Below are 19,250 nucleotides of genomic sequence, written 5' to 3'. Positions count from 1 at the left end.
CAAAGTGCCTTATTGGTGGGTACTGAGTAAAGATGGTCCCTTTCAGCTGTTCCAGGAACTCACGTTGCTTGGCCCGTTCTCTGCTGCAGTGGGCGAAGGGCCTGGCAGCCATCTCAGAGCTAATGGCTGCAAGCGATAATGAAAGTCTGACCAGTCCACAATACTGCAGCTACATGTCAGAAATGTTATTTGTGTGTGGATAGTGCATCCTGTGACTGGTATGCTTACATTTGGCTGTACTCCAGTAACAAAGGGTGAACACACTGTACGGTCCTAGCCGCTTTTTAGAACACCAAGCCCTAGATAAAGGTGTACTGGTATGGTTACAGTATGTATGAGAATTGTGTGTGTGTGTGTGTGTGTGCGTGTGCATATTGATGAGTGTGTCACTAGGCATGCATTCGTAATGCATTTCTGCAGCTCCAGAACAACTGCATGCCTGCCAGTTGTACATTCTACATGACACCTCATATAAGGAAGTGATTGTTGAGCAATTCTGCCTTCAGCCAACTATTTGGCTTCTCCTGTCTGATAAAGAGTCCAGTGTGAACTAAAAAGGATACAGCTCAAAAAAAGGGTGTGGAATGATAATATTTCTTTAAGTTTTGTGACTGTGGGCCTGACGTCACAGAGATTGTTAGTAAAGCTGACTCACCTCTTGGATAAGGCAAATAGTATGAATCAGTATCGCCTCAAACGCTTGCTCCACTCCTTGAGAAAGGCCAGCACAATAAAAACCCTGCTGACAATGTCAAAAGGAAGCTTGTGTTACGAAGTAAAAGAGAAGTAGCTTTTGACTATGATCAAATTACATAAGCCCTGGGCCACAGTCGGGCTGGTATCGGCTGTGCACTTTTTCAGAAATGGACAGCAAAAACATTGTTTGAAAAGTTTTTATATTGCAGGGTTTTCTTAGTCCTGCCTCTGCCTTCTCCCCAACTAATTTAATGTGCCATCCGGGTTAATGGAATGTGCACCCCCAAAGAGTGGTTTCCATGCCAACACTTCCTTTTTCAGAGCTAGCAGGAAGTACTTGAAATGTCCTGTTTTCTCTCTCTCTCTCTCTCTCTCTCTCTCTCTCTCTCTCTCTCCCCTCCCTTCCCCTCCCCTCCCCTCTCTGCTCTCAGAGTAGACAGTTCTCTTTTTCAGTATTTGCAAGCGTATGCTGCGATTGGTCGCAGAACAGGCACAGCTGATTTGGCGTGTATGTGTGTAAGTGTGAGTGTGTGTGTGTGTGTGTGAATGTGTGCGTGTGTCTCATGGTTGGTAAGCTCAGCCTGTGCCTGTGTGTTGGGGTGGTGGTACTGTGGCTCTGCAGCTCGGTGGCCCTCTCTGGCACTGGCCCATTATGGTCGATGTGATCTGCAAAACTCGCCGGGGCTTCAGGCCCCGAGCACTGACCCTCCCGGTGCCCACCCAGGTAAGTCTAAAGCTCTTCTCTCTTCTCTTTCTCTCTGTGACTCTGTCTCTTTCTTTCCTTCCCTCTTTCTGTTTCTGTATTTCTGCCTCTCAATTCCTCTCTCTCTCTGAGAGTTTCTGTTCCATCTCAGGGAAACTTGACCCCGTAGTTACAGAATGGACTGACTGTATAAAGCAGCTCGCTAGAGTGCCGGTATCTGCCCTGTTTGTGTGTTGTCTGAAAAGTTGTGAGCTATTTCAGCCTGCCAATGTGGACGCGTGATTGTGATTGTCCATCGGTTTGTGTACGCCTGTCTTTCTGTGTTATGTTTAGAACCTCGGCTGCGTTACATACATCCTGTTCGGAGCAGTCTGTTTTTGCATGAACGGTGACACATTTTATGTTCGTTTCCTGTCCTTTGAGAAGCGTGTCAGTCGCAAAAAAACTGACACACCGGGGCCTCAGTAATGAGTGACAGTAATCATGGCAGACTTGTAGGCTGCACTGTGCTCAGCCTGTGGATTACTGCAGACTGCGAAAACATGGCATTTTCTTGGCTCTTTTGCTAATGAATGCGGCCAGTCGAGTGAAAGTTCCATGCTGCTTGATGCGGAATCCTTAAAGGTTTATAGATCAACACGTTCTCATCCCAACTTGTCAAATATTGCAGCTTGGACAAGGGCCTCGTCACTATTCGACGTGTTGGATAGACTTGGGCGTCCTCGGTTGACGAGTTCGGTAGCCCATTGACTACTAGGCTACTGAAATGAACTACGTCACCCAGCATGCATTAGCCTAGGTTTATGTTGATGTTTTTAAAATAATTTTACGTCTAGCCTATAGTATTAAAATGACATCATTTCTGGTATATTTCGGTGTATGTGATTTTAAGTAATTGAATTTGAATAGGTCACAATAGTATTGCTTATCTACAAATACGAGCTCTGAATTTGCGCTGAGGTTCTGGCTACTGTCTGTCCATAGCATCAAAATCCGCCGAAGTGGTAATGCAATTCAATGGGCTATTAAACTCGTCAACCGAAGACGCCCAAGTCTATCCAACGTGTCGAATAGTGACAAGAAAAGCCCTTGCCCAAGTTGCAATATTTGAAGAGTTGTGATGAGAATGTGTTATATAGATTGACTTTATATGGCTTGGGACGTACACTGTATTTTACTACAGAAAAGAAATGCACATGACTGGACTGTGGAGATGGGTCCAGACTGGGTATAGTCCTCAGTTTCACTGGACTGTAAAAAGGCCAGAAACAGAGGAGTCAGCGATGTTTAGTCACTCTAATTTTGGGTGAGCGTGGTCTTTAGACTCTATTGAATATGACTTGTGATTACAGCTAATCATCCTGAGAATGTCAATGATGAATGACAAACAAAAAACAAAGGATGACCTCAAGGCTTCAGAAGTTCCGTGGGATCCTTATCAGAGGACAACAACCAGCTGTGCGTAGACTATTTGAGGCAAAGCACCTCTCTGTTTTCCCAGGGATAACAATGGGCTTTGTTGTGAGTCTATTACTGTGGTCGTGAATGTCACCTTCTTAGAACTTTATCCAGTTCTCCCGAGTTTCAGTTGCCTGGCTGTGCCCACATAGATGCACTGTCAGGTGTTCAAATACCCTAGCAGGGGAGGGCCGAGTATCGTGGTGGTGAATATAGAGCAACGGTCAGGTGCGGTGAGGAAGAGAGGGGGCTTTGAGCGAGGGCAGACCTTTCTCTCAGTTCACTGGCTGCAGGAAAAGCTTGATGTTCACACCTGGATGGTTCCTATACAGTGACTCTCACACTTTCCAGACTGTCGCCTCAAACGCCTCATCGTGATGGAGGTGAGAGTGAAGTTTCCCTGTTACGTGTGTTTTGCTTCTGGTAAATGGTAAATGGACTGCATTTATATAGCGCTTTTATCCAAAGCGCTTTACAATTGATGCCTCTCATTCGCCAGAGCAGTTAGAGGTTAGGTGTCTTGCTCAAGGACACTTCGACATGCCCAGAACGGGGTTTGAACCGGCAACCCTCCGACTGCCAGACAATCGGTCTTACCTCCTGAGCTATATCGCTTCTGAGGGTCTGGTTAACCGACCCGAGGATGCTTCTCTTCCTGATCTTTGAATAGCCTATCAACTGTGGGATTGCCACTGAATGAAAGCATTGTGACTGGTGTCAAATTGTATTTCTGCAAATACACAAATAGCTTCAATATATGGGAATGAATGGGGCAAAATATTATGGAATATCAGCAATACAAGAAGTGTGTTGTACTGTAGGTTAAAGTGTATGATACCATAGCATACAACCCAAGTATTTCAGTTTGCACTTCCATAATATTTTTATTTGGACAAGTATATTAGAGCAAATGTATCATTTTTACATGAAATACACGGAATCGAATACAGGAAAGTGGCAATTGTATTTTGTTAACATAGTATGGAAAGCACATGTTGCTTGTTTTTGTTGTATTGTATATTGCTAATATCAGAGGATATAGTTTCTGGAGGTCTAAATGTTTCTGCTTTTGTTTCTATGCGTCATGTGCCACTATCATCGTAGTGGAGGAAATGTGGTCTAGAGTGAAAACTGCAAGGCTGTGTGTGTACGCGCATGTAGTGCTATTTAATCAGGGCTTACCAAAGTCAGCTCTATTCCCTCTTCTCCTCTTTGCTTACCATTGTTATGCCCTGTTCTCTTCTCCAAAGCTGGCACGTGTGTGGTTGAGAGAAAGTAAAACACATCCTCTGATGTTGAAGGTTTTGAGGTTCCTGGGAACAAGAAAATGCACCATTTTCAAAGGAATTGACAAATGAGTTTGAAGCAGATTTGTAAGCATGCACCTGTAATGGCCAGAGAGTGCAGGCGTGTGTGTGTGTGTGTGTGTGTGTGTGTGTGTGCGCTTGTGTGTGTGTGCATGTGTGTCCGCTGGTGCTGACTGTGGTGAGTTGTATTAAAATATGAAAACAGTGTTGTTGAGGGCAGGATGGCTCTGTTGCGGTTTGGAGCTTTCTGCTCTGACCGTCTACTTCCTGAACAGGCTGAGCACCGGAAGGCTAATTCTGACGCATAATATACTCTATAATACCTCTGTAGCTTGCACCAGAAATAGGTTTTGATATGTTTGCACGTTACAATGGGGTAACATTTGCACAATTTCTCAAAAAACTAAGAATTGTAAGTGTCTGGGTATCACATGATTCAGTGCAAATACATCAGCAGGACTGTAAATAAAACTCATAAAACAATATTTACTCCTGGCCCTGGAAAGCTGCTGGGTATGCTGGTTTTTTTTTCCTTAAAATCAGCAACCAAATCAGCCATGTGTGGTACGGTCAGTTCACTGAGTAATGAACTGCTTTAACAAATCAACTAATGGTTGAGTCACGGTTAAAAACAACACTCTTTATAAGCACTCGCCTACCACCGAAGAGACCCAGGTTCAATCCTCGGCAGCAGTACTTCCGGCTTGGTCAGACGTTCCTATGAACACAATTGGCAGTGTTCGCGGGTGGGAAGCCGGTGGGGGTATGAGTCCTGATCGTTGCATTAGCGACTCCTACTCGTTGGTCGGGGCGCCTGTTCAGCGGGGAAGGAATCTGGGGGAGATAGCGTGAACCTCCGCGCACGTTACACTTTCCCAGTGAAACTCCTCGCTGTCAGGTGAAAAGAAGCGGCTGGTGGCTCCCATTTTCTCCCCAATTTAGTCATTGTACCAATTTCCCGTGTGTATCACAGTCCTGGTCGATGCGCTTATCCTCTGTCGGTCTACACCCTCCCCAGACAAAAAAACACTCTTCTGCTCTCCAATGGCAAGAGTAAACAACACTTATCTTAAAGGTTGGTGTGTGGTATTTACTGAATTGAGCAAAATCAGGCCAATGGTCTGTAAACTTAGTATTTCCTGAGGAAAATACTGGCAATGGATATTTTATTATATTATATTCCGGTAAAAGGATGGTGAATTAATCAAGCCTCTGTATTCTCATTGGTGGAAAAATACAGGCCTTCTCTTCTTGTTTTTCCCAATATTTTCTGAAACAAATCACAGGATTCAAGCTGTGTTCTGAAGCAGCTTGCAGTTGGCTGTTCTACTACCCTGTTTAGCCTACCAGGCCCTTAGGCAATTATTGAGCTCACTAGCTCTCTCTTTCTTCTTAATGATGTTCTAAACAGTTGGTTTTGGTAAGCCTAAGGTTTGGCCTATGTCTCTGGTTGTTTTTCTTTTTCATATTTTTCAGCCTTATAATGGCTTCCTTGACTTTCATTGGCAGAACTCTGGTCCTTATACTAGCAAGCGTACCAATAGCAGACTCTGAAAGCAATCAAAAGCCAAGAAAGGATACTGAAAGTGGTCTTATACTTGCACTAATGAAGCAATTGAACACACTTGACTAATCATAAACATAATGATGCCCTGAAATGGGCTATGTATTAAAAGTGCATGTTGAAACCAATGTGCATTGTTTGATTGCACATCTAAAATTGTGAGGTATGGAGCCAAATGTTTGTCCCAAACATTATGGAGCCCAGTGTGTACAGAATGTGTGTGTGTGTGTGTGTGTGTGTGTGTGTGTGTATGTGTGTGTATATATATATATATATATATATATATATATATACATATATATATATATATATATATATATACATGTAATTCATCATTTGGCCATTCTAAACCATAGGAAGCTAGATTAAGCCTCGAGATTAAGCAGCAACTGGGGGGTGGCCATTGGAGGTGTGAATGTGTGTGTTTTTAGTGTGTGAGTGTGGGTCTGCATGTGTATGAGAGACTGTGTGTCAGTGAAGGTGTGTCAGTGTGTCTACATAAAATATGCAGCTTTCTTTTAGCTAGGGTCAGTTTTTGGCAACTTGGAAAGAAGATGTCTTTAAGAGTTAGTTGAAAGTAGACATCTGAGTCCTGCATCTAGGTCTGGCATTCTACATTTCATCTCAGGTTCTTTTGGAATATTCTGCTGTCTTTTGGTTTTTGCATTTTGGATTACTTTTGGACAAATAAGATGTGGTTTGGTATCTTCCTTCATTTGTTGAGTGTCCATGTCTGTAACCTGTGTTAAGTGTTTTAAGGTTGTTGAACCTAGTCTTTAGATTCCTCGTGAATATTTGTTGTAACTTATTAAATTTCTTAGTTTTCATTCGGTTGAGAGTTGTAGGTTAATCCAATAGTTTTTTCTGCCTATCAACAAATTTGGCGATTTACATGTTAGGTAAGTGAGGTGTTTGAACTGTGATGTACTTGTGTTCGGTATTCAGAGTGGAAGTCAGATGAGCGTGTTAACGTTTAAAACTGCTGGGTTCGGAAAACTTAATATATTTCAATTAATCCTCACCTTGCTGACAATATTAGCCTTTTCAAAGAAAACATCAGGTGAAAGTATCTTATGTTCCTCTTACAAGTTCCTATTGTGAATGTGAGGCTGATGGAGAAGTGTCATCTCCCATGAACAAGGTTCTGTGAGGGAGATTATGGAGTCAAAAGGAAGTGAAATTATTGCGGTTTCGATTGAGGATCTGGCACTGGAAACTGACCCTGTGTCACCAGATCTGTGCTTCTCTTGGGAATCAGGGGGGCTACACGCCAGCAAAGCACTCTGCATTTTCTCTCACTTGGTTGATTATGAAGTTTCCAAATGGGTAATAGGACTGGAGTCAAAATCAGGATTTTGAGGGCATTTATGTTGGAATGGGGATTATAGAGGAATCCACCAGAAAAGGTGCAATTCTTAGGATGCTGGGATTTTGTTAAGCTCTCACTAAGCTCTACAACATATGCTAGATTCAGTGGTAAAATGCGGTAGGGACCAAATTTATAGCAGTTATTTTTGGGTTTGAGTTGCAGGCATTAACCATTTCCTGATTACTTATGTGGTTTTTATGCTAAATTGAGCAACACAAGAGACAAAGCTTTTTTGTTAGATTAGTCTCTACTTCTTTTATTTTTAGTGCTGCTGTTTTTCGGCATTCCAGTTGTGTTCCTATGAATGTATTAAGCTTAATGTAAGCAAATCTTTTTACCTCAGCAGTGGTGAGTCACCTCATTGATTTGTAAGTTAATTACTCATCTAGGTTATCCCCATGTGTATGTCCTGCTCACTGTTTAAAGGCTATCTGTTTGATCAGAAAGGTCCGCTCAATAAGTTGTCTGTTTGGCGATAATGATATTCCGTCTGTGCTTTTTGTCCGGCCTCTGGACACGCATAGAGCCGTCGGCCGCGGAGCCTCTCTCTGATTGGCCTTCTCTCTTCTGATCGTCCGCAGGTCGAGTGCGAGAGCCCCACCACCGCCGTGTACGTCAACGTAGCAGAGCTGCGGAGGAGCATCGGCCAGTCCTCTCCACTGGTGTCTCCCTCCCCCTCCCCTCGGACGTCCTGTCACCTACGCCCGGACGAGGGATGGGAGGTGCACACTGACCAGGAGAGCGGTCTGGAGTTTTATTATCACCCTGACACGGGACAGACAACCTGGGACAACCCTTTTGACACCTTTCTGGACCGTGAGGTGCCTCCGGACGTGCTGCCTTCCCCTTTGCCCGCTCGGTCCCCTGCCCCGTCGCCGCCCGCGCCTGCTGTCGGGACCTCTGACTGGGAGCAGTTACTGGATGAGACCAGCGGGCAGCACTACTTCTACAACCCAGTGTCGGGGGAGACGTCTTGGGACCCCCCGGAGCAGCTGTCCTCCTCCCCTGCTCGCATGGAGTCCATGGGCCTGCAGACTCCCCTGGGCGATGGACCGGTAGGATACCTGCGCAGATTTTCTCATTAAAGACTCTCATATTTCCATTGCCTTTAACAGTCTATTGTAATAGCACAATCAAGCCATTGAGGGTATAGCTGTAGATGGTTTTTATGTTAAAGCTTATTTTGAGCTTATTTTTAACTTGTAGGCTACATGAATGCAATCCAGAAAATGCATCAAACACAATTTAGTGAATTTCAACCTAATGTAGTACTTGATTCTGAAATGATCCCATATAACAATAATAGCTATGTTTGAGCTTATTCAAAAACGTGAACTATGAACTAACCTTTAAAGGACATAGGATTTGAAATGAAACAATGAGTTAATGCAGTCAGCTTTGATTTAAGGATATTTGCTTCCATATCCAGTGATCCATGTAGGAATTATTGCCCTTTTTATGCATAGTCCCCCTATTTTAGGGTTCCAAAGGTAATTGGACATGCTTTGCTGTTTCTTGGCCAGATGTGTGTTGTTGCATCATCAGTTCATGCACAAGGAAGCTAACGAAAGTTGATTCTAGTTGTGGAAATTGCATTTGGAATTTGTTTCTGTTGTTTCTCAAACTTTCTGCACTTAAACCTCATGTTCATTGCTTTATTTCAAATCCAATATGCCAAAACAAGAAATATTTCACTGTCCAAATACTTACAGACTGCACTATATATATGTGTGTGTGTGTGTGTGTGTATGTGTGTGTGCATGTGCATGTGCATGTGTGTATGTGTAAAATTCAGTTGATAAAGTTTTAACCACTTAGGAAAATGTTAAAATGATAAAATGATTTAAAAAAATAATTTAAAGGGTAAATGACAAAAACAAGAATTATATGGCGTATATATAAAGCTTGCCACAGACCTTCCTGGAATTTGTTCATTCATAAATAAGTAAAGAAGGTCAGTAAGGCTGCTGTGTTGTTTACCTGATGGTAGACTTAAAATTTAGCTAGTATCTAAATATCTATTTATTTGCTAATCTAAAGTTAAAGTTGCATAACTTCATAACTTCATAGCATTTAATGTGTACCTCCAGAACTTCATAACTTTTAATGTGTACCTCCAGAACTTCATAACATTTAATGTGTACCTCCAGAACTTCACAACATTTAATGCATGCCTCAAACTTCTTAACTGCAAGCATTCAAACAGCAACTATTTTCTCAGTCCAGGAAGTAGTGCAGAGTTTATAAATGGTCTTTCTGTTCAGGACCGAAACAAACTACATACTGTAGAACAATCAGTCATAGGGGTAAGATCTCATATTTTTTCCAAACATTACAGCCCTGTCTGCACAAACTGTTCATTACACCACTGTCATACTACTTTCTGATCACTGCTACAGATTCAGAGAAAAATAATTCTATCTGAATTTATTCTCTAGAAAGTACAGCTTTTATCAGCTGTGAATATCCATTTAAAGGCAATCCTTCTTTTTGAATGCAATTTGGGACCACATACTGTAATGTTGGTGGTGCTATGTTATGTAAGTAATCATAATGAACTGTCATCGGTCCTTATGTGCAGCCAGGACAGATTCACTTTTTAAGGCTAATAAAAAAGGTTTCCATTCTATAAAGTTTCACTGACAGTTACATACAGTGTTGATTCAATACATTCCAAAGTGGGACCAAATGTTGTCTGTTAAGGGCTGAATTAACACTGTTAGAGTTGAACTAACATTGTACATTACTGTGTAGTTCCTGGCTTCATTCACTGCTCTTTATTGAACTGAGAATACGAGAATACACTGCATCAGCTGAATCTGTTAACACAGGCGAGTGCATATCTTGTGTTGCAGTGGAGCATCTTCGATGAAACGGGATCTTAGTTTAAGATTCCATTTCATCAGTGTGTGGTCTCTGTAGATTCAGAGGAACACTCTACCTCATTAGTATGCACTGTGCTTTCCATTGCTTAAACAGCCCCCCCTCCCCGAGGAGGACTACCCCTCTGACAGCCAAGAGGAGCCTGGGACTTTGCCCACCTTCCCAAAAGACTACTCATTCTCTCATGTGAAACGGATGCCAATCCCTCGAGCCAGCTTAGACACCAGTGCACCAGCAGGATGGACGCGTTCGATTGACCCGGACGGAAAGTGGGTGTTCACCTGCGAAAGCACACAGGAGCAGGTAAAGGAAGAGCTAGGATTCTGCCATGGAGGGAGTCACATTTCCATCTTGCAAATGTGAATTCATTTAAGCTGTAAATAGCTAATTTAATCTGTGGTGGTTTCAATATAAGTACCTGTATCTTCAGTCTTTCAAAACTCTCAGTTTTATCCGCATTGAGATGTGTTCCACTGACTGTGGAGGAATAATATTGATGTTCTGATGCACACCTTCCAAAATCAGTATGTGGTCATTTGTGATATGCTAACAGATTAATTTACAGCCTATGCAGTTTTGAGCATAAGGGATATTCAGAATCTGAGTTTACAGAGTAACTTCCCAGATAACTTCCTCATATTTCTTCTGAAAGGTTAGATTAAACTTGATAATTAACATTGTCTCATTGCCTCGTGACAGGCCCGTTGTAAAACTGTGGTAAAACTCAACAAGAGTTTGTATGTGGCAGTTCAGGCGATAGAAATATTTTGTCAGTTTGAAGCCTTGTTATTTTAATGTGATTTCTGTTTGCAGTTTAACTTTGTATGCACTCCAGGTGAACCCATTAGAACGTAAACAGTTTTTTTTCCTGAAGCCATAACGTATCTGCTCCTTAACTGTCATCCCTTTGTGTCTGCTGTGACAGTGGATCAAATCTGTGGATGAAAGGGGACAGGCGTACTATTATTCGAGAGATGGATCTAGATCCCAGTGGACCTTACCAGAGGTAAAGTAGAGTCTATCGTCTGTGCTTCTGTAGTCGGCGGAACCTGGTTATTTGACTTGTTTTTGTTTCAACAAATGCAAATGAATGCAAAGTATTTGAAATACAAGGTGCGATCAAAATGCAGTGTAAGAGTAATCATACATGAATAATGAAATATCCACCCAAGGTTATTTTGGAGTAAGTGGGCTATTCTACTGACAGAGCCATTAAGAGTTATCTCAACTTCTAAATGGCTAATGTGTGAATTACTCATAGCGTTTCTACTGTGTCCTCCTGGTGCTCAGTGAGGCAACTGAGAGAACGAACATAGCTTCTTCCTATTCAAAGGTGGATCTATATTTTAAAAGCCTAAAGCCAGATTTTGGGTAAATCTGTCTCGTTGTTTTAATACAATCCAATTATTATAAATCCAGATTGCAACTTCAAGCCAGCCAAGGTTGGGAAATGGAGTTGACCCCGAGGAAGTGTCCGTTTTAAAGAACTGGAGGCATACCATGGGCCCTATGCAGCTTAACCCATGCCAGGATGACTCTGTGAGTATCCATAGTGACCTATGAGGGGTTTCCCCAAATTTCCTCTAAAAATAACATCCTTGCAAATGTTGGTGCATGTGACCACCAGCATAGAAAAGAAGGTCGCGTCGAGAGCCTGGTGTTGAGTCTGAGCTGTGACTGCGCTGTGAACACCGTGTTCATTCGTCACAGGAGGTTCCACGCCACTGCATTAACCAGTGTAGACCAGAGTGCTCCGTGTTGTGGAGGCTTGTGGGAAACACATGATCCTCGCTGCACGCTGTTGCCCCCTCTCACCTCCAGGGCCAGTGAGCCCATTTCCTGAACAGGAGAGGGAAGCACCTGTGTCACTTTTTGATTAGGTCACACATGCAAACGGGTATCCATGGGTAACATGCAAAATAGACTCTCAGCTTAAACTCCTGTGTAGGTCTTAATGCTATGCCGGTTTCTGCTTACACTTCAGTGGCTTTTTTCAGCACTTTTGTTCTTCATTTGCTAAAGATGTTACAATTCCTGCATTTCCCTTTTAGCAGAGGTTTCTCTCGACTCACAGGAGGAACTTCTCTGACTACGGCAGCGATGCTTCCAGCTCGGGCAACTCTCCCGAGCTGCAACATCACGTAAGTCCTTTTTTTCTATCCTGTAGGACGCAGGTACACACAGAGCCAGATACAAAAATGTTCACTTTGGCCAATCATGTGCAAGTCAAATCGGGCAAGTCATGTGTCTGAAATTGAGCCAATCATGTCTCTGAAATTGGGCCTGTCATGTGTCTGAAATAGTCCAGAGTGCAAAATGACACAGCTGTGAGTTTCTGTTTTTTTGTTTCTCCCTCAAAGGCTGATACGTTCAAACACCGCCGGAACCCCTCCAATCAGAGTTCAGAGTCTCAGCACCATAATGTGGGTCTTAAAGGCCTTGGGTCTAATAGATGTGTAGTGTACCGGGGAAATATGGCCTCTTGCTGTTATATTTTGCCTTCATGCTATGGCTACGAATAACTCACGCTTGTTTACTAACCCAAATTGTCACCCAGTCATGATGAAACTGATCATACCTTGCAATGGTTTGTGGCTCCTGGTACTTTTCAGGGTTTGGGGCTTCCTTGTTCTTCGGCTCATTGTTTTTAACCCTCTCTTAATATGTACAGAGGCAATTGACATGTTATATTTATGCAGTGCTATTCAGGATACGTCCTGGACAAGAGCTTAACTGAACAAACAGGACTATGCAAGTCATGGGGTAGACTGCACACACAGGGCAGCAACTAAACCGACTGTTATATGACAACTCCCAGCCCAGCGCCCTACAGTCACACCGCTCCACCGCAACGCACAGAGAAAGGAGAAGTAGAATATAGCTGAGCTTGCCCCTGTTATTGCAAGCACCTCCGTTTTCACTTGACCGCAGCTTTAGGATGTGAGGTCCCATGGCGTGTTAATGCCATGCATAGTTTATTGCTGTTGTTTTGAAACTGTAGAATCAATCATAAACAAGACACAAATGAGTCAGAGAGCAGCAGTTTCAATTCCTGAAGTATGCACTACACTGCACCCTTGTGTCTGCTTATGGAAATTACAGTCCTTGTTCTAAAACTGAAAACTTACGAAGCAGACTGCTGATAGTTTGTTATATGTACAAATGTCAAATCGTTTTATGTTAAATAAACTTGCAATATCTGTTTATGATAATTTTTAAATGCCAGATAAGCCAGCCAACTAAAACATGCAGTTCTTGCATGTTCTGATCTTGATTTTTAATTTTTTTTTTACTAGTTTAATTTTAATGCGATTTAATTGAGAAAAGCACTGTGCATAAATTATATCCACTTGAGTCAAATTGTTTTGAGATGAACTATTGCCTTGCCTGTTTCTGTGGCTGCGTTACATTAACAGAGCAACTGTGTGAAGGTGCATGGAGTCTCTGCTTTCTTTATTTATTTATATAATTTTCTTCATTTCTTTTTGCAGTGCATGCTAAACTAAAAATAAAGTGGATTACTTAGAAACCATCTCCCAACACTTGGTTTATCTTTCTTTCAGACCCAGACTTTGGAAAAAGCTGGAATCCTAAACAAAACGAAGATCTGTGAGAATGGGAAAAGAGTGAGGTAATGTAACTATTCAAATGGTAATGCTACTTAAAGGTGCAGAGCTCTTTTTGTTACTGTAGAAACTGAAAATCCTTGAACTGACGTGTTTAACCAAAAAAAAAAAAAAAAAAAACATGATGACAAACTAATGCATGTCGTCTTCATGATATTCCATATAATTTGGAAGGACTGCATTTCAGCGGCTCCTTTTAAATAAAAATGTTTTTTATACAGTAAACACCCACTCTTTCTTTATTAATAAACTGAGCATTGTTTATATAGGAAAAATTGGACCCAGTCATGGACAGTGCTCCACGGTGGAATTCTGACATTTCACAAAGATCCAAAGTCAGCACCGACTGGAACCTTGGTAAGAACCAAACACACCCAACAAACAAATGCTAGATAACCATGGTGGTGCATGCTTGACTATGCTGTTTGCAGTGTGGGGGATCTGCCTCACTGGATTAACCTGGCTGACATTCTCAAGCATTGCATCACTCGCTTGAAATGCATTTCTGCATTCCTGAGCTAACTCAGCCGGATGGTGCTCTCTCTGACTCCACCACCTTGCCTTGAAGGCCTGTCAACAGTTATCAAGTCACATCTCTGCGTGTATGTGTAAAAAAGGTGTGAAAAGCGTGTTGCTTAAAAGAAGCGCATGAGTTTGACTTTCTCATTTCCTTTCACAAAACAACAATACAATGTGTGTATGGTCAAAATCTTTGGGAGTAGGTTAAACCAAGAAAGAGTAAAACAGAGATTTAATGTATACTACGCTTTAACTTGTCTTTTTTTTCTGGCTGTTTGAAGACATAGAAGGTTACCCTGCCAGTTGTTTGAAAGATAGTCTTTATCTCTACAGAACAAGACAAATCAGATTGTCCCAGAAGTCTCATTGGAGCTACGGGGAGCAGTCATTGGCTGGGCCTCAAAAGAAAAATCCAGCAAGAAGAATGTTCTAGAGGTATGAGACCCTTTTTTTCTGTATTCTATGGCCCTGGAAAGATGTAGTCATAAATGTCAAATGACATGGTTGCATGTATCACATCATTCTTTTATCCATTGCAAATGAAGGCACCAGCTGAGCAAATTTGGATTTAATAACCCATCATTACGCTGGGAACCAGTTGTTTTTAATATCATTTTTCCCCATATTGTGCCCTTACATTTGACTTGTCGCGTCACACTTGGTGTTTTCTGTCGGTTTTCAGTTGAAAACACGAAGTGGCGCTGAATTCCTGATACAGTATGACACCGAGAGCATCATCCACGACTGGCACAAAGTGATTGCGGACACTGTGCGACAGCTGGTGAGTCATGGGAACAAAGGACGCGGCCTTCTGGGTGGTTCCTGGATGGGAGCTTTGCGAATGTCATTATTTTTTGAACAATGCAATAGACAGTGGAACAGGTTTTGGCACAGATACTGACTGCTATTTCTGTACCATTCACTTTATCACTTGTTAAATACTCAATGGCAAGGCCAGTTAATCTAAGTCGCCCATTATGTGCCGTGACATAACGGCACAATGTGCCATATCTGGCTTTTTGTGCTGAAGATGAGGGGTTTCACACGGCACACTTTAATGGCTCCAGTTGAAAGTTTCATTTAAAATTGTGACTTTATTGTAACATTATGGATATGGATTTTGAAAAGCAACTATTCTTGATTTTGTCCACTACCCTGCTGTAACTGTCATACAGTGGAAGTCACCCTTGTGTTAGGGTGTCTGCTAAAAACGAATAGTTGCGGCAATAATGTTGGTAATAGTAGTAGTTAAGGTAGAGTAGAATATAATAATAATAATAATAATAATCACCATTATCACCAGATTTATGATTATTATTATTATTATTATTATTATTATTATTGGTTTATTTTGCTCATTCAGGGCTGTGATTGGTTTCTCTCATGGCCTGTTCATCTGTCTCAGGAGCTGGAGCACCACTCTGAGGACGAGGATGGAGAGGGCAGTGAAAAGTCACTGGGCTCTGAGGACAAAAAGAGGACCTGTAAGTAGCGCTAGCAGCATGGGCCTGCTATAATTCAGCCTTGGGTCTGTCTCTAAGCACTTTGACTCCATTAGTTTCCATTAGGAATACAATAAGGCACGTGTAATGAACTGTTTTCCTACTGAAAGCAGCACCAGGGACCGTTTGGACCATCAGTAACAATAATAGGCCTGAAAAGTGAAATCTCGTTCAATGAGATGACCACATTTTAAAAATATATAAGTTTAAAGAATTGACCTAATGCCTAGCAAACATATGGCAGATTCAGCCTTGACTTTGTTCATTTAACTGTGTTTCGCCATGATTGTTGTGTGATTCTCAGTGAAATGCCTTGGCTTAACCCCTTAGATTGTTTACTGTGTTAGGCTGTGTGGGCAGCCGTCATTCTCTGCCAACAGCCAATGAAATGGAACTATATTTAAATGATGTAGGAACAAGGAAATAGCTTTGTTCTCTAAGCCTTTTCTTCAATAGAATCTCAGCAAAAAGCAGAAACAGACATTCAGAATAACAAACCAACAAGCTGAAAATACACACCAGGCATGTTCATGAGGAACTTATTGAGCTGTGACAAGAATGGTTTATTTCCTCTGTCCACAGGTAGCTCTTATAGAATTGATGGAAGCATACGTGGAATAAAATGGCGGGGAAATATTAAAGAAACAATTGGTGATTTGTGTCCTTAAGCAATGCTTGTATGATATGGTTAGGCAACCTCAGTGCATGTCAGATAGCCCTGTGTACTTACTAAATCGTTCCCAAGTCCTGGGGTAGTGACACAGCATGAAACCTGCGCGGTGTGTCATCCCCGGCTACCTCACTCAGAGAACAGCTCACTCGTACTCCCAGATTAATGCACAGTGTCCGTTTTACGGAATTTAGGAAGCGTAATAAATTATTGTGTTGAGTGCAGTCTCATAAGGTGTCGCTTGATTGGTAGATGATTGGCAGATCAGAAACTTGTTAACTGTGACTAGGCTCCGCCGCAGCCACCTCGCATCCGGACTGATCTTCGCTGGTCACTTGACTAAGAGCACGCTATCCGCAAGTGCACCACACTGTTCCTGTGCTTGTACCGCCCTCTACGTCAGAGTTATTTTAAAATAACCAACATAGGCAGGCAACTCATTTTTGACCTTCTATTTATAATGGACTGCATTTATATAGCATTTATTTATAGAATGCCATATGCATTCATGCATATGATGGTTAATGCATACATATTCTTTGCATGCAGTCCCCTTCAGGTGCTATGTTCTAAGTAGTTTAACACATCTAGGTGTAAATACCAGGAAATAAAAGCTGAAATTCGGATCTGTCTCATCTCATGTACATCTTTTTATCTCAACCCCAAATGTATTCAGTGTATAGCAAAAACAAAGGAATTGACCTTGCTGTTCCAATACTTTTGGAGGGGACTGTAGCGTTCCACAAGTAACTATGTATGGCTATTGTTTCACATTCTCAGTGGAGAACAAATACCTTTTTTGTTTATTATGTAAATTAATTTTAGAACACGTTAAAGCCAATGAACAAATAAAACAATACTGGAAAAAATAAATACCAAATGAAATAGCATTTAATAGCAGTCTATGTTAACGAGAAAAAATGGGTCATTCATTCATTCATTCATAGCACCAGTGTGTTTTATGACACTGATCTGGAGATATTCACATTTTCAGTTGCATGTTAAAAACCTCTTCTTTTTTTTTTACCTCAATTGTCAAAGGGCCAACCATTCGTTAACAGTGAGCCTCTAGCCTCTAGTCGTGCTCTAGATATGGCTCCCAGGTTTACTCACCCCCGAGCCTCTCTGCCTCCCGCCCCCCCTCCCCCCTCTCCCCCCGCAGCCATCAGGTCGAGCGTGTCCAGCGCCAGCACAGACATGGACCAGAAGAAGGTGCGCACCAAGCTCCTCAAGTTCCTCCAGAAGCGCCCCACTCTGCAGTCTGTCAAGGAGAAGGGCTACATCAGAGGTAGGCCTGCCTCCCTACTCCAGAGTGGTCTGCTCTCCTCCAATGAGAGAGTTCTGCATGCTCTTATTACATCACATGACTCTCCCTAACAGTATATTGTTCTTCTCCTCAGACAATGTGTTTGGTTGTCACCTGACCGCACTGTGTGCCCTGGAGAAAACTACCATCCCCACCTTTGTAGAGAAGTGCATCAAAGCAGTGGAGAGAAGAGGTACATAGCTTGATGCTAAGAGTAATTGCACTCATTGGTTCAGCCTGCCTCTGCTTACTACACAATTTTTAAAAATGCTTCCCGGGCTGGGGGCAGTAGGTGTGCCCAACTCATTTGCATAAATTATTCTCTATGCAAATGAATTTGTACAGCGTACCTGCGCCTGGCTCATGAAACTGTCAAACTAGGCGTTGCAGATGAAATGTTTCATTGCAAAGTAGGCATACAAACACGTTTATAGCTAAATGTGATCTAGAGTGTAATTAGGAGGAACCGGGGTTGGTTGGTACACTTTTGGTTTTTTGTCGTATAATTTATGGCATAATTTATGTCTGAAAATTGCAACCAGTAGCAAATGAAAGGTTATGGTCTCAGCTATAGATAAATATATATGTAATGTCCTCAAATGTTTTCTAAAATTAGGTGACTAATGATTAAATTCATGTTGTGCACTTGTGCCAACCAGCCCCAACATTGGGTTGGTTGGCACGATTTATGTCTGCACATGTCATGCCTGACTTTGGGAGACTTGACTCATTGAATGGCATTGTTGTAATATAGCAACACTAATGAAATAAATGTAGACATTCTGAATTTTTCCTCATAGCCATTGTCTGATATGAAATACAAAAATGATTAGTACAAAAAACAACCAAACAAGCACAATTGTCCTAGTACTTTTGTATTTAAATGTATTTGTAAGATACAGTGAGCTCCATAATGTTTGGGTCTGTACGCCACAATGTTAGATTTGTAACCAAACCGTTCACATGTGGTTATACCCAAAAGGTTTTTTCCCCAAACATTATGGAGCTCACTGCCTGCTATCAAATGCATTCAGTGGATGTCGATGCCATCTCTTTGTGAACGATGGCTTTCTCCACTGAGCTGGGCACCTGCCATCCAGCTGCACAAACTGCGACTGCAGGGAACGCTCCCACTGAAGTGACTGTGCAGCCGAGTGAAAAGACGGGGTACCTCTGACAGCAAGCACTCATCTGCGCTCCCCAAAATAGAAAAACGATAGGATCCAAATCCAAAAAATAATTTAAATTTTTTTTTAAAACCATAGCGGATATGCAAGTGCATTTTTATTAAATGGTGTCATAATTGTGTTAAACAGGTGTGGATATTGATGGGATCTACAGAGTCAGTGGGAACCTCGCAGTCATTCAGAGGCTACGCTTCAAGGCAGACCAGGGTAAGGGTGTGTCCCACTTCAGCAAATTTTAAGAGCTCCTCCCAGCGGAACTTCGCTTGGTTTTTGCTGACACTGCCTGTAATCTGAGAACTGTTGCCTGTTGACAACCCCACAATGTTCTACCAAATGCTGGCCTTTTAATTTTATTGAATAAGCTATGATTTCTGAAGCCTCCCCTCCAGTTTAACTAAGGTAGTACTGCAAGTACTATTGATAAATTCTTTATTCTGCAAGTATGTAAATACTGTAGAAG

The 19,250-nt window shown here is 42.0% G+C and overlaps 1 protein-coding gene across 6 annotated transcripts in view; it reads left to right on the top strand.

The window, feature by feature from the left end:
- LOC135247842 (rho GTPase-activating protein 15-like) overlaps window positions 1-19,250 on the top strand; it is a 42,449-nt gene that overhangs the window by 18,678 nt on the left and 4,521 nt on the right. Inside the window, exons 1-15 of one of the 6 annotated variants that reach the window (XM_064321751.1) lie at window positions 1,142-1,420; window positions 7,679-8,152; window positions 10,077-10,283; window positions 10,906-10,986; window positions 11,400-11,519; window positions 12,032-12,121; window positions 12,341-12,403; window positions 13,544-13,611; window positions 13,876-13,963; window positions 14,459-14,560; window positions 14,808-14,906; window positions 15,531-15,609; window positions 17,460-17,585; window positions 17,698-17,796; window positions 18,920-18,997. In XM_064321751.1, the coding sequence (XP_064177821.1) occupies window positions 1,349-1,420; window positions 7,679-8,152; window positions 10,077-10,283; window positions 10,906-10,986; window positions 11,400-11,519; window positions 12,032-12,121; window positions 12,341-12,403; window positions 13,544-13,611; window positions 13,876-13,963; window positions 14,459-14,560; window positions 14,808-14,906; window positions 15,531-15,609; window positions 17,460-17,585; window positions 17,698-17,796; window positions 18,920-18,997 (1,846 nt within the window). In that variant the 5' untranslated portion in view covers window positions 1,142-1,348. Of the gene's footprint in view, window positions 1-1,141; window positions 1,421-3,104; window positions 3,241-7,678; window positions 8,153-10,076; window positions 10,284-10,905; window positions 10,987-11,399; window positions 11,520-12,031; window positions 12,122-12,340; window positions 12,404-13,543; window positions 13,612-13,875; window positions 13,964-14,458; window positions 14,561-14,807; window positions 14,907-15,530; window positions 15,610-17,459; window positions 17,586-17,697; window positions 17,797-18,919; window positions 18,998-19,250 lie in introns of those variants that run through there. The other 5 variants (XM_064321752.1, XM_064321748.1, XM_064321747.1 and 2 more) reach the window with 5 other exon arrangements.

This window comes from Anguilla rostrata, chromosome 2, assembly GCF_018555375.3.
Source record: "Anguilla rostrata isolate EN2019 chromosome 2, ASM1855537v3, whole genome shotgun sequence".
NCBI lineage: Eukaryota > Metazoa > Chordata > Actinopteri > Anguilliformes > Anguillidae > Anguilla > Anguilla rostrata.
This window is presented reverse-complemented; position numbering and strand designations above follow the sequence as displayed.